Here is a 13,165-nt window from a genome sequence, read left to right as displayed (position 1 = left end):
GTCTGCCCATTTCTGTGGCCAGATTGAGGTCACTGAGCTGTACTTGAACCTGTATTTTTCTCTCTTTTTTCCCCCCTTACTTTTTTTTTTTCGCTACATACACTAAGTTTTGCTGAAATGAAACACCGTTTCCTGTTTGCGCAGCTCCACAGAGCTGAATGCTCTTCCCCGGTGACCCCGCGTTTGACAGCCCCCTCTGGCTTCCTTATCTCTTCCCCGCAGATAAGCTGCCCAAGGTCATCGAGGGCGTGTTCGTCTTCCAAGAGGCAGAGCCCAGCACGAGCACGGCCTACGACGCCATCGTGGTCGAGCAGTGGAGCGTCGTTGATGTGAGTGGGCTCCTGCCGTTTCGTTTTCTGCACAGCACTGTGCAGAACACCTTTGAGCCTCGCACAAAGCGAGGTGCCCCGACCTGACAGCAGCAGCCAATGAGACGCAGGAGCATGCTTGTGCCCAACCATGTAGTGGTAAACAGTGGAATTCAGCTTAGCAGAACTGAATTCACATCCACACATTTGAATCCAGCAAGCGTTAGGACTCCATAAGATGGGGGTCCCCCTGTGCTAGAGATCTGTATTCCACTTCACATCCCACCCTAATCTAACACACCTACTCCAGCAAATTGAGGCAAAGGAGGACAACGGCTCCGTCTAATTAGAGAATAAATAGAATCCGGGCCAGGGGCCATTTTGTGATGTTCGTTATGCTTCACCTGCATTAAACACCTCATATTGAATAACAATAATAATTTGCCACCAAAGACATGTGTCAACAACTTGTGTTTGCTGACATATTGTGATGCGAAGGGATCCTTCTATTTTAATGAAAAATACCAGCTGTAGAATGACTATATTTAAAAAATGTATTATGTAAATATGCTGAGAAGCTGGGCTAACGCTTTGGTGGGTACATGCTTTTAAGATTCAACCCAAATAGACGTATGCAAACAATAGAAGACTACAAACCACAGAAAATAAAATCAAATGTTGTGAGGGACACAAAACAAATAAAAGAAAAAAAGAAACAAAGAACAGAAAATGACGGGTAATGAGGTGTTAGGAAGTGGACTGTGTGGTGGGCCGCAGCTCCAAGGGCCACCAATGGCTCACGGCCAAGAGGCATGTTCCAGGTGTGATTGCTTCAGATGAGATTTTGTGCCGGTTCTGCATTGATTCACTTCAAGTTGGTCACGCTTGGTCTGGTTCGGGGTCTCTGTGTGTGTGTGTGTGTGTGTGTGTGTGTGTGTGTGTGTGTGTGTGTGTGTGTGTGGGCAGTGTTGTCATAGTAATCGCTGTGTATTCTGATGCTATCACAGTAATCGAGTTTCTTAACCCTATGACTCATCCTGCCTTTCTTATTCTGTACGGCTATCTGCCTGTCTGCCTGTCTGTCTGTTTCTGTCTGTCATTCTCTGTCTCTACCTCTCAGTCTTTACCTCTCATTTTCTTAGTCTTCCTGACCGACTCTCTCTCTCTCTCTCTCTCTCTCTCTCTCTCTCTCCTTCTCTCTCTCTCTCTCTCAGCTGCTCTGTGAACTGCATTGCTCACTAGCTGTGGGGTAGAACACCCTGCTGATACCTGACAGCATTCAGGTAGATGGGTAGATTGCATTCAGATCTAAGCAGCCTTGGCGGGCCTGATCTCCCCAATCAGATGGACACAGCAGGACCTTTGCAGGATGTTAGCGCCCTGATGGCCATTGTTCTCATATCGCGAGGTCTCAACAGCCATAACGTTACTAATTATTCATAAGAGAAAGAGACATAACTGGATTTCTTTTCTTCCAATAAGGGCAAGAAAGCAATAACGCAGCACTGCATAGCAATTGAACATCTTCAAATGCACTATATTGTTGTTTCCTGTGTTTTGAACTCTCCTGTGTTCTGTAGTGTTCTTTTCTTTTCGAATGGGCCTTAAGGCATCTACTTGGAGCTGTAATGACACTATGGAGAAAAGCAAACCGTGCACAAAAAGACTACAGCCCCAGTATTAATAGAGCTCTTCATGGTACATCTCAGAGTACATCACACAGCACATCACACAGCACAGCTTTACAAGGAGATTCAAATTGTGCGTGCACTCTATTCCTGGTTGCCCAAGAAAATCAATAGACAACCTTAGATACATATTGCAGAGAAGTCCTGCCATGATGAGACATTTCTATTCCCATTTAAGAGTTCTGTGAGGGATAATCCTTGAAGATTTACTGCTTGACAACATATGTATTATTTTTGATCCTGTGAGGAGCAGATCTTGACAGCATTTTAGGAGACTCCTGTTGCCCAGATCCAGCTTTTGTTTAAAGCTATATTACACATAGTAGGTGATTTCCGATGACTGAGCCTCCATTCTTCTGGAAAGGAAGAACAAGGGCTGGCATGAGCTGGCAGTATCTAAACCATCGTGGAGATTGAGAAGACGCCACACAGCCGCAGCAGCTGGAAGGACATCGACCTAGCAATGCCAGAGCTTCTCTGAGCACCGCCAGCACTTTGCTTCCTGATGTGCAGCTAGTTTAGCTGTGTTCCCTTTAATCGGCTTAGCCCCTGCGTCTCCGTGTTTTGGAATGTTCCGGCCCCGCTCTCCTGAACTGACTCTTGGAAGCCCGAGCTATGACTGTGAAGTTCCCAGCCTCAGGGCTCATGCGACCAGCGGGAGGGAGAGAGTTAGCCAAGCTGATGTCGTTAGCGGGCCTCGGCGTGCTGCGGCTATATCAAGGCACCGCCTTTTGTGGTTGACAGGGTGATAGCCATCATCAGTCACCAGAAACCGGATTAGACCTCAGATTAGATCAGATTTGTCCTAAAGTTGTCACACCAGGATGCAGCTAAAGAATCTCTGAAGAACAGAGTCACACAAGGGGCACGTTAAGCAAAGTTTAGGATAAGGAGTGTGTGTGTGCCTGAATGCTCATGAAGTGTCACCTGGTGCAGCAGAAGTAAAGTATGAAGGTCGAACCAGACATTGAACCAGTGGGACATCAGAACAGAGGAAAGATCATTAAAATGTGTCCTTTGGCAATAGTATCTGTCTGACTCCTGCAGAGGTGAGAAAAACATGTGACCCATATTTTCAAAAAACAATTTTCAATTCCGTATATGCTCAGCTGATCTCTCAGGGGGGAAGATATCTCATCTTAAAAAATAGCAGGTGTAATTAAAGTCAAAGGTGCTTTCCCCTTAAAATGTTTAAACAGTTTGGTTGGATACACACTACTCATCTAGTTTGTTTCCACTGTAATTTCGGTTCCTACCTTTCTAGTGTGTCCTAGGGCATTCATGCTTAACTCACCTATGTTCTCTTATATGGTTGATGAGAACACAATAATCACATATTACTGTACTGTTAAAAGCATCATTAACATCTACTGCAGATGTGGAATGGATGAGGTCATCTCTCTGTCAGTACATACAGCTGGCATTGCATGTTCAGTACCTCTGAGGTGGGAAATGTGGATTCTGGAATTTTGCCCAATAATCTCCTCAGTGCGAGTTGTCTCTGATTTCCCTCCTGCTGGCAGGATCAACATGGCGCCAGTCAGAGAGAGTGAGGGCGTATGCCATGGTTCTGTTTACCCCTCAGTGGGTCACATGCTTTATGGTACTGCAGAGCCCTGAGCTGAATGCTGCTCTCTGAAACCCCCTGAAGTGTGTGAGTTCTGTTAATCGAGAGGCTCAGAATGCGAAAAATCTCTTTCGAGCCTGAGAGGCCAAAGAATCGTGTGCTGCTGGTTCCAGGGCGATTCTGGAGTGTTCCGCTTGTGCACCTGGGCCCTTTACTCCAGGACACCTCACCAGGGTTGATCCCAGTGCAGACCCTGCCTCACTTTACGCCCCACCCCATGCCCTGCCAAATGCCCCCGCCCCATGCCCCGCCCCATGCCCCGCCTCATGTCTCGCCCTGGTTGCTGATTTTCACACTTTGGTCAACGTGAACATAAAGGTCAAGGCAGGAGATGTAAGAGACGGTTTGTCATGCCATTACAACTGCAACGCACGGTGTACCGCCATGATGTCAGCCACGGTGATGTCAGACAGGCAGAGAACTGCAGGAGAGCTGTTTCCCTTTGTGTGTATGCCATGAAAATCTAGACCCATGCATTGTGTCATATACATGCAACCGGTGGCATTTTGTAACTGTGCCTGTCGCAGTATGTATGTGGTGTGTGTGTGGGCGTGTGTGTGTGTGTGTGTGTGTGTGTGTGTGTGTGTGTGTGAGACACGCAACATGGCTTCCTTTGGAGCCAGGTGCAGTTAAACCACACTTACTTTCCTGTGTTCTCATGAACTCACCAGCAATTGCAACTAAACCGCAGGTTTCAAAATCATGCAAAACAACTTGTTCCTTTGAAAGGAGGCTCTTTCAGAATCAGAGAAGCCTTTGATGTCACTACAGTTCTTACTTCATGTAGTTCATAAGGCATATTCGTGTGTGTGTCTGTGTGTGTGTGTATGTTTTTGTATAGGGGGTGCAGGTGAAGACGGACTACATCCCCCTTCTTGAGTCTTTGGCCTCGTTTGGATGGAGGCTCACCTGTGTGCTGCCTACACCCATCGTCAAGACCAACAGGTAGCACACTAGCACCGCCCGCTGGCCTGGGAAGCAGGCACAGGGAGGCTTCTATCAAAACCCATTCACACTTCTCTTATTCTTTCTTAACTTTTCTCACTAGTTTAGTGACTTTCCTACAAAAACAGCACATGCTCTCTGGGACCCCTGGACATGTTTGCCAGCTCTGCATATGCCAAAGTTAACCACAGAACCATGGAAGTTACAAATACAAACCCAGTGCCAGTTTCACCAGCATGCACAGGCCTGAAAATGAAACATTCATGTGAAAATTAGACAGACGTTTATCACATGAATTCCACTAACGAATTGTCATTTTCACCCCGTGGTGAGAAGAGAATGCGGTTCGTCAGAAAGTGTAGGTGGCGTTGTCTTCCTTGTGCGATATGAATAGATACTCTATTGTACAGAAAACATGCTGTTTTGGCAGTGTGTGCATTTGCGTGGGGCAGTTTAGCGCCAGACAGAAAACACATCCATGGCAGAAAACAGCAGAATTCCGTTAGCAAGCGTTGTCGTGTTCCTGTACAGCTTCTTCATCACTGTCCACGCTGCGCACAGGAGGCACGCCGCCCGCCAAACTGCTCCCACTGACGGAGCACCGCAGAAAGGTCTTAGCAGAAGCCGATCGATCAGGCCTGCCTGCTGCCTGCCCAGTGTTTGCCCGCCATCTGTAGCCACGTGCTCTGGGGAAGGAGGGTCACTTCACCTGCTGGGTTGTTGTTTTTTCAATGTTGTCATCATTGTTGATTTGTTTTCCTTTGTTCAGAAGGACAGATCATGGTATGGGGTACGCTGGGAGAGCGGCTGGACGGTTCTTGAGCTGGACACGGTGTCCTAGGGCAGCGCTGTAAGAGCAGACCCAGCAGGACATCAGATGGCAGGTCACAGTGGGACCTCGACAGGGGGTCGGGGGGGATCTCCAGATGGTTTGAGAGGCACCATCTTTCTTAAGCGCATGTCCCACGTTCCTGTTGGGGGCGGAGAGTTAGCACATATAGTAAAGTCCTTCCCGTGCACTGTCTTGTTGCCATGACGTGTCAGACCTTCCGACAGACCTTTGCAAGTGTAAGAGAGTGTCTGGCAGTGTATGAGTCAAGGGCTGGTTCAATCTATTTGTGTGTGTGTGTGTGTGTGTGTGTGTGTGTGTGTATGTGTGTGTGTGTGTGTATGTGTGTGTGTTGGTGGGGAGAGCAGACTGCTTGTTTGTTCAGCGTAATGGAATGTCAATGGAGCAAAATGATAATTTCCATAATGGTGCCCGGAAGCTTGTGGTGACGGCGGGCGGAGACACTCACCATGTAATCTCCATCTGTCATATCGGCACCTGCGTTCAGCCGATCCCTCAGCCCCCCCCCCCCCCCCCCCCCCCCCCACACACACACACACACAACTTCACCCCACACAAACTCCATCAGGCTTTCTAACCATGCCACACTCTCGCCTGATTAATTACAGGCCTATTTCAAAGTTTCAAAAATAAAATGCTGCAGCACAACACCAGCAATGGGATAATTCATCAGAGTTGTGCTACACTCTAGAGGGGCTTAATGCTTCATACTTGGGGAGAGTCCGTTTAGTCTCTGTTAGAGCCCAGGTTAAGGAACAGTAGGGTTCAGATCTCAGCACTCCGGCATTGTTATAATCACTGTTCCAGTCTTAGAGGGAGGTCACCCTGGGCTCTGCTTGTCAAATCACTACCTGAAAAATTCCAGGAACTGTGCGATGAAGTCTGTTATGCCAGGGACTGTATGAGTCGTCCTCTTCTCTGCTGTGACATGGAGACAAAGACAACCACCCGAGGAAAAAGGTCACAATTCCTCAGCCATACTTGCATGTCTTACCCAGGTGAGGCGAGCACTTCCAAGGCTCCCTGTTTCTCATCATAGATTCCTGAGTAGGAAGCGCTTGGTGAAATATCCAGCTCCGTTAGGAGCGCAGAGGCGGGGGGTAAATGAGGTATTTGGTGTGGATTGTCAGCTTGTGCCAGAGATCTGAGGCCTATTTGATGTTGGCTGATTGTAGCAGAATTTCCGCAGCTGAATTATTCCTCTCTGTGTGTGTGTGTGTGTGTGTGTGTGTGTGTGTGCTGAGGGAAGGTAAAGAGGAGGACTTGTTCTGAGCTTGACAACATTAGAGACCCTCTAAGTGCTTTTCTGGTGAAGATTTGGAGGGGTGTGTGCACAGCTGGGAAAGTAGAGCGAGACAGGGGAGAGGAGGAGAGGAGAAAAGGAGGAGAGGAGGAGAGAGGAGGAGGGAGCATGAGAGAGATGAAGAATGTTTAGAAGCATAACTCATCTGCACAGATATACACACACAGTATTTATATGTGTGTGTGTGTGTGTGTGTGTGTGTGTGTGTGTGTGTGTGTGTGTGTGTGTGTGTGTGTGTGTGTGTGTGTATATATATATATATATATATATATTTTTCATTGAGATGTTCCAGAAGCTCCCAGCCCACAGCGTGACCCAGCGGCTTGGGGTTGACCCAACCTGCCATTCCTTCCTCTCTCCCACTGACAGTGATGGAGAGAGTGAGGGAGATGCTCTGGATATCTCTCCCAGGGAGAGAGGGAATTTCGCCCTGTCTGTGCCCTGTCTATATATGGAAACGCCACGCACTTTCACTTTGGCTCCGGTCTTGCTTTGCGACACTGAGAGTGTGAGCACAAGGAAGAATGCTGGACTCTTCACACTGGCACTGGCAAACTCTGCAAACTCATTCTCACTGGACAGTCCTGCATCAGTCACTGCGTTACTACTCGACACCTGCACGTAGTGTTCAGCCTGCCTGGCCCTGATGTCATTAGAGAAGAGAGCAAATATACTTAAAGTAACTAGCAAAACAGTGAGCCCTACCAATGTCTATTTGAATATGTTTACTGTGGCTTGAGGTTCCCAATTGCACTGCAGTACGAAGATCACAGAAAGTTAACTGGGATTATGTAATTCCTGTCACCAGCACAATAATGCCACAGTGCCCTTGGGAAAAAAGGTTCCTGAATGCATAGCAGACTGTAACTAATCAACACAGCTCCCAACTACCATGAAAGAGGAAGTCATTAAAAATATCACTAACGAGGACTTGACCCATGTACCCCAATGTATGTAAATCCACAAGCCTTTAACTAATGTTACGCTCATGCCTAATGTCTTCTGTTTTCTCTCTCTCTCTCTCTCTCTCTCTCTCTCTCTCTCTCTCTCTCTCTCTCTGTTTTCCTAAGCAATGGGAGCCTGTCCACCAAGCAGATAGTGTTCCTCCAGAGACCAGCTCTGCCTGCAAAGAAGAGACAATCCAAGGTAAGCCTAAATGCTCAGATTACTCTACTCTGCTGTTTCATGCATGACTTTCTCTAAAGGCACACACACACATACACCCACGCACACACACACACACACACACACAAACGTACACACTTATGCACACCTAGCAACCTGCACAGGAGCTGTGTACCAACTAAAATGTTCTATAAAACACTCTGTTCTAGAAACTCATCTTTCGAACGCGGAACAAGTCGGGCAAGAACTCTGTCAAAGATGCGCCGAAGAACAAGAAGAAGAAAAACGCCGCCGCCACCGCCGCCGAGAAAGAGCTCGAGGGTCCGAAGCTCCAGGACGGCGCGGAAAAACCCGAGAGCGCAAACGAGATGACAGGCGCCAGCGAGGGGCGAGGCGGCCAATCCGACGGGGAGCTGGCGCAGGAGGGGGTAGGAGAGGGGAAGAAGAGGAGCGAAGGAAGGGGCGAGGTCGAGACAGAGGTGAGCAGAGAGGGAGGGGTGGAGCTGGCAGGACAGCGACAAGATGAGCAAGCGGGCAAGACAGAGTGCGACGACCAGGCAGCAGAGGTTAAAGACGGAGAAATGGAGAGTGAAGAGGGGGGGAGTGACCGGAATAAAGAGAGTCCGCAGACCTGCCGCCAGCAGGAAAGCGGAGAGGGGCAGAAGCAGTCAGCCAATGACAGCAGCTGGGAGAACCAACAGGAAAGCAGCATCACCGTGGACGGATCGGCGCCCGCAGCCAACGGCTCTCCAGCCAATCAGGAGTAAGTGCACCGCTCCTGCCTTATCCGTAGGGGTCGGGCTGTCGCGAGCCTTTCCGCATCCAAACACGGACACCGTCGCACCAAAACCTCACACCTGCTCTCATGACCTCTCATAATCCGCACTGCACGCTTACGAAGAGTGGGGGCGTACGAGCAGATCTTCCTCACGACTCCCAACACGGCCTGGGGAAAGGGTGGGAGGGCTGCTATCAAGAAAAAGCACTGGATATTAAAACCACCTGGGGAAGTAGAATAAATGAGCCGCGAGGGCCCCAGGGCTGACGGAATCCACTGACTCTGGTTCTCTTGCCCTCTCCCGCCCCCCAGAAACTCAGTCCAAAATAAACCGTGCTACGTTAGCAGAAAGTACATCCCATGTGCTTAAACGTGAGTGGAACAGCAGAGGAGAGCAGTCAGCTATTGTTGCGAAAGGCAATCTGTGGTAAAGTAAACATGATCTCGGTATTGTTGTGTCCTTCTGTTTACAATTATGAGTATATTCAATTACCCTCCCTGCAAACACAGAGTAGTAAACGCACACGGAGAAGAATTGCTTTGCAACAGCGTTTGACATGCTTCAGTTTCATTTGGGCTGTTGGCTATCGGAGCACATTTTTATGACTAACCCAGCTGAGAAGAGCCATGGAATCCAGAGTGAGACTTGCTTTCTGATTCATATTTTAAACCAATCTGTGCTGAGTCTGTCACACAACTCTTTTATTACAGTTTTTTCTCCTTTGTTTGTTTCTCGCTTGCCGAGGTAATGAATGTCGAAACCCTTGCTGTCTTGAGGGTAACTTCAGCCAACAGAAACAAAAAAGCTAATAAATGGGAACGTGACTGAAGAACCCCGCTGACAAACGAGGACCGGGTCCTCTGTGCTGGAAAACAGCTGTTACCATGCAAGCTGCAGAACAGCTAGTGTGGAGTCTGTTTGGGCAGTGGAAAAACTTAGTGTGTCTCGCCTCTTTGGGCAGGCCCATGTTAGGGCAACATCAGAAAAGAAAGACACACGTGTTAGCCGAAGGACACCTTTCGTTCACTCATAAACCACAACAAGGACGCGTCTGATTCGGCGTTCAGTTCACAGTTCATTTCCTAGTCGTACATTGTCATAAGATGTATGGTGTCAAATGTAGGAAATCAACTTGTGTGGTTCAAGGGCAAGGATTTCTCTTCATGGATAAGATGTCTAGAGAGGCAGAAAGTGCCCCAGAGGGAAGGGCTTCAGAATTGTCCCAGGTGTCCCAAAAGTGCCACCCCTCCTCAGTATCGACCGGTCGCAGCTGCAGGGATTATCGTCCAACCTGAGAGAGGGAAAAGGCTTTTAGCGTCCACATGGCGCAGACCTTACCTCACAACCTGGCTTTCCACACAAAGATTAAGCCAAAAGGATTTTCCACAGAGAACCACCAGTGCTGCTGTCGATTGGTCCAAGACAGGGCTTAATCTGTGCCCAGGGAAACTGGCCAAAAAGACAATTGTTTTACCCCTGAGTCCTTTCACGTGACTGCGGCAAAGGACCCACAGATAACAGATGTGTGGAGAGTGGGCATGGGAGAGTGGGCACGTCTGGTGCCCAGCACGGTGGTGCCTGGCTCCCAGGTCCCTGGTGGCATGCCATTCGCCACACGCCCTGTGGCGGCCCAGGGGGCCTGGCCTACGTACACCTCTTAACGACAAAAGAGGCTCCACCTAAATCTCAAAGGTCGTTGTAAACTGTCTGGGTAGCTGTCAAGGCCTGAGAGGAGGAATTAAACACTCATGGATCTTCACGACGACATCACCCCAGACCTTTACTGGGAGCACTGGACGTCCTCTCAGTTTCATAATGGGTCAAAAAAGGCGCTGTCCACATTCAGGGTTGTATTTTGGGTTTTTTTTTCCCTCTTTGCCACAGAGGTGTTGACGGGGGACGCTCAGCGATGTGTGGCATTTCAGAGCTGCTTCTGCTTTCATCCTGTTAACTGGTCCTAGTCAGTGAGGAGCTCGCTGGAGGGATGGGACATGGGCTTGCTCGGAATGGGATTCGGAATGGGAATGGCAGAGTGCATTTTCTTCGTGATCACAGCGTTCTTTGCCGAACAGGAAAGAAAAACATTCCAAACTGGCCTTTATCTTAAAGCTCTCTTAGTACTGATAAATTAGGAAATACTGATGTGGTCTCTTTGGTTGTTTATTATGGTTTATGTCTCCTGGCTTTGTGTCGGGCTGCTGTCGGTGCCTGTGTCACGCGTGCGTGGAATATAGCTTAGTGTCTCGGGCTCCCTGACACGGTCGCTTAATGTGGATTAGCAGTCAGACTCCTGTGTGAAACCTCAAGTCTCTTGGAATTGTGACTGGGAGGTCATTGCTGCCTGGAAAGGTGTTGAAGAAACTTTACGCTGTTGCTTCGTAGATGTTGGACGTCAAATGGAACAAGGACGGCAGAGTTAGCTGGTTGTGATAGATGTATGTGTTATGTGTCCTGTGCAAGTAACACACACCGCTCCCCAGCATCTCCTCGCAAAATGCAGACACCGCGGCCTGTGTGATAAGGGCTGCCCTGTGTTTTGTGTCCTGCCTTGGAGAGATCTGTGCGTGGACCGCAGAGTCATCAGAAGACGTGGAGTGCATGGCCTAGGGCGTTCCACGTCTCACCCCAGAAACATTCTCTCACCTCAAGTACAGATCTCATGTGATCTCATGCGCACTTTGTTCATTTCAGCGTAACCTTTTCATGTGTCAGAACCTTTGGCAGCGGGAAGAGAGGTTATTACATGTAATAATGCATAGAACCTTCTGTAGCGGGGAGAGAGGTTATTACAGGTAATAATGCACAGAACCTTCTGTAGCAGGGAGAGAGGTTATTACACGTAATAATGCACAGAACCTTCTGTAGCGGGGAGAGAGGTTATTACAGGTAATAATGCACAGAACCTTCTGCAGCAGGGAGAGAGGTTATTACAGGTAATAACACACAGCTCCTTTGGTCCTTTGTCTGTTTCCTTTCTTTCCTGATCTGCTGAAATGAGCATAAAGACAGGCGGAACTGCGGGAGGACTGTGCGAGATTTCATGCTGAAGGGTTTTTTTTTTCTTCTTCTTCTTTTTTCTGCTGCTGGTGAAGTCCGTACAAATGGTGTTGCATATCTGAAAATGTGCTTTGAAATCTGCCTCCATTTTAAAGGGCGTTTCTTCAATTGTTGTCACATTTGTAAAACATTACCTTCTGTTACTTTGTATAAGATGCAATGCAGTCCATCCATAAGTCATCAGACAGTGACAGGATACGTTGTTTTGGCTCTGTACCCCAGCACAGTGGATTTGAATTCTTATAATTAAACTATTACTATTAGGTTCAAGTGCAGATTGTCAGCGTTAAATGGGTGAACCATAAAAGAACCATTAAGGCATTTTTTTACGAGACCATAAATAACCAGTTGGTTACACAGTTGTTTTTACGGCCTGTAGTCGTTGCATCACTATCTGATTTACAAGACAGCAAAAATGAAAAATTGGACGTGGCTTTTGTATCCAGAGTCTGTTAGCTCCCTCTCTCAGTATGTGGATGAAAATAGTGTCAGTCAGTGACAGAGACACAGGGCATCATGGGCTGAAAACATCCAAATGAATCAGTCCGACACAAAGCGGAAACGTTTGGCATGTCGGAATTGACTGTACGAGCAGAAGAACGCACAGGTGAGGTGAGCTCGGCACTGACAGACAACCCGGCAGATTAGGACAGCTATGGGAGCAGATGATGAAGCATCATCAGAGAAGACAGCCAGTGTTTTGGGGATGTCTGTAAGCTGACAGCCTCAGGCAGTCATCCGTTCCAAATGATCTGCAAACAAGTACCGTGCATCGCAGTTTTATTTAAGATCATATCGAATTGTCCAAGTGTCTTCACCAGCGATGGAAGGACCTTGGGTAAAAGCACCTGTAAATCCTAAATGGGTCACCTAACGGCGATGTAAATACCCACCTCTGTCCAGTGAGCTGTGATACAGAGCCAAAGCAACAAGCAACTGTCACTGTGAAATGCCTCACAGGCTGCACTGTGCGTTCATGTTTTCTGTACAATTTGTATATTATAAATATGATTTATATTTGATTTGCCTTAAGTATTTCTGACATAAATATTCTAAGATTACTCTGACGTTGTGTGTCCTTGTTTGACGCTGGTTCTTTGCAGACTCATAAGTGACACGCTCTGATAAAAGGTTTTAGTCAACCTTCTCTGTCAAAATTCCCAGAAGGCCACAGTGCCATCTAGTGACCGATTGCTAGCTGGTGCAACAAACAAGATATCGCATGTCCAACATGCATTCCGTTTGTGCAGAAACCCTGTCAGCGCAGGCTTGGGAGTGCATGTTCGGGTCAGATATGTGGTACTGCATTTCATAAATCATAAATCATAAACCTTATGATCTGGTTAATGCATTTACGCCAAGGCCCCTGGGTTATTTTTATACATATTTTGTACCAGGGCACTTACAAGATAGTCCTGCATTATGTAGCGAGAAAGCTATGTAAATACACATTACATATTGCACTTCAGTACTTTCAGCAGGC

At 47.8% G+C, this 13,165-nt stretch overlaps 1 protein-coding gene across 2 annotated transcripts in view; it reads left to right on the top strand.

The window, feature by feature from the left end:
• Positions 1 to 12,743, top strand: part of LOC113578815 (raftlin) — a 49,032-nt gene extending 36,289 nt beyond the window's left edge. For both annotated transcript variants that reach the window (XM_027012285.2, XM_027012286.2), the window contains 4 exons: positions 223 to 329; positions 4,465 to 4,568; positions 7,792 to 7,867; positions 8,056 to 12,743. In XM_027012285.2, coding sequence (XP_026868086.2) covers positions 223 to 329; positions 4,465 to 4,568; positions 7,792 to 7,867; positions 8,056 to 8,613 — 845 coding nt within the window. In that variant the 3' untranslated portion in view covers positions 8,614 to 12,743. The remainder of the gene's footprint in view (positions 1 to 222; positions 330 to 4,464; positions 4,569 to 7,791; positions 7,868 to 8,055) is intronic.
• Positions 12,744 to 13,165: the final 422 nt, after the last annotated feature.

The sequence above is a fragment of the Electrophorus electricus genome, chromosome 5, assembly GCF_013358815.1.
Source record: "Electrophorus electricus isolate fEleEle1 chromosome 5, fEleEle1.pri, whole genome shotgun sequence".
Taxonomy (NCBI): domain Eukaryota; kingdom Metazoa; phylum Chordata; class Actinopteri; order Gymnotiformes; family Gymnotidae; genus Electrophorus; species Electrophorus electricus.
The sequence above is the reverse complement of the archived record's forward strand: the minus strand, read 5'-3'. Positions and strand labels throughout refer to the sequence as shown.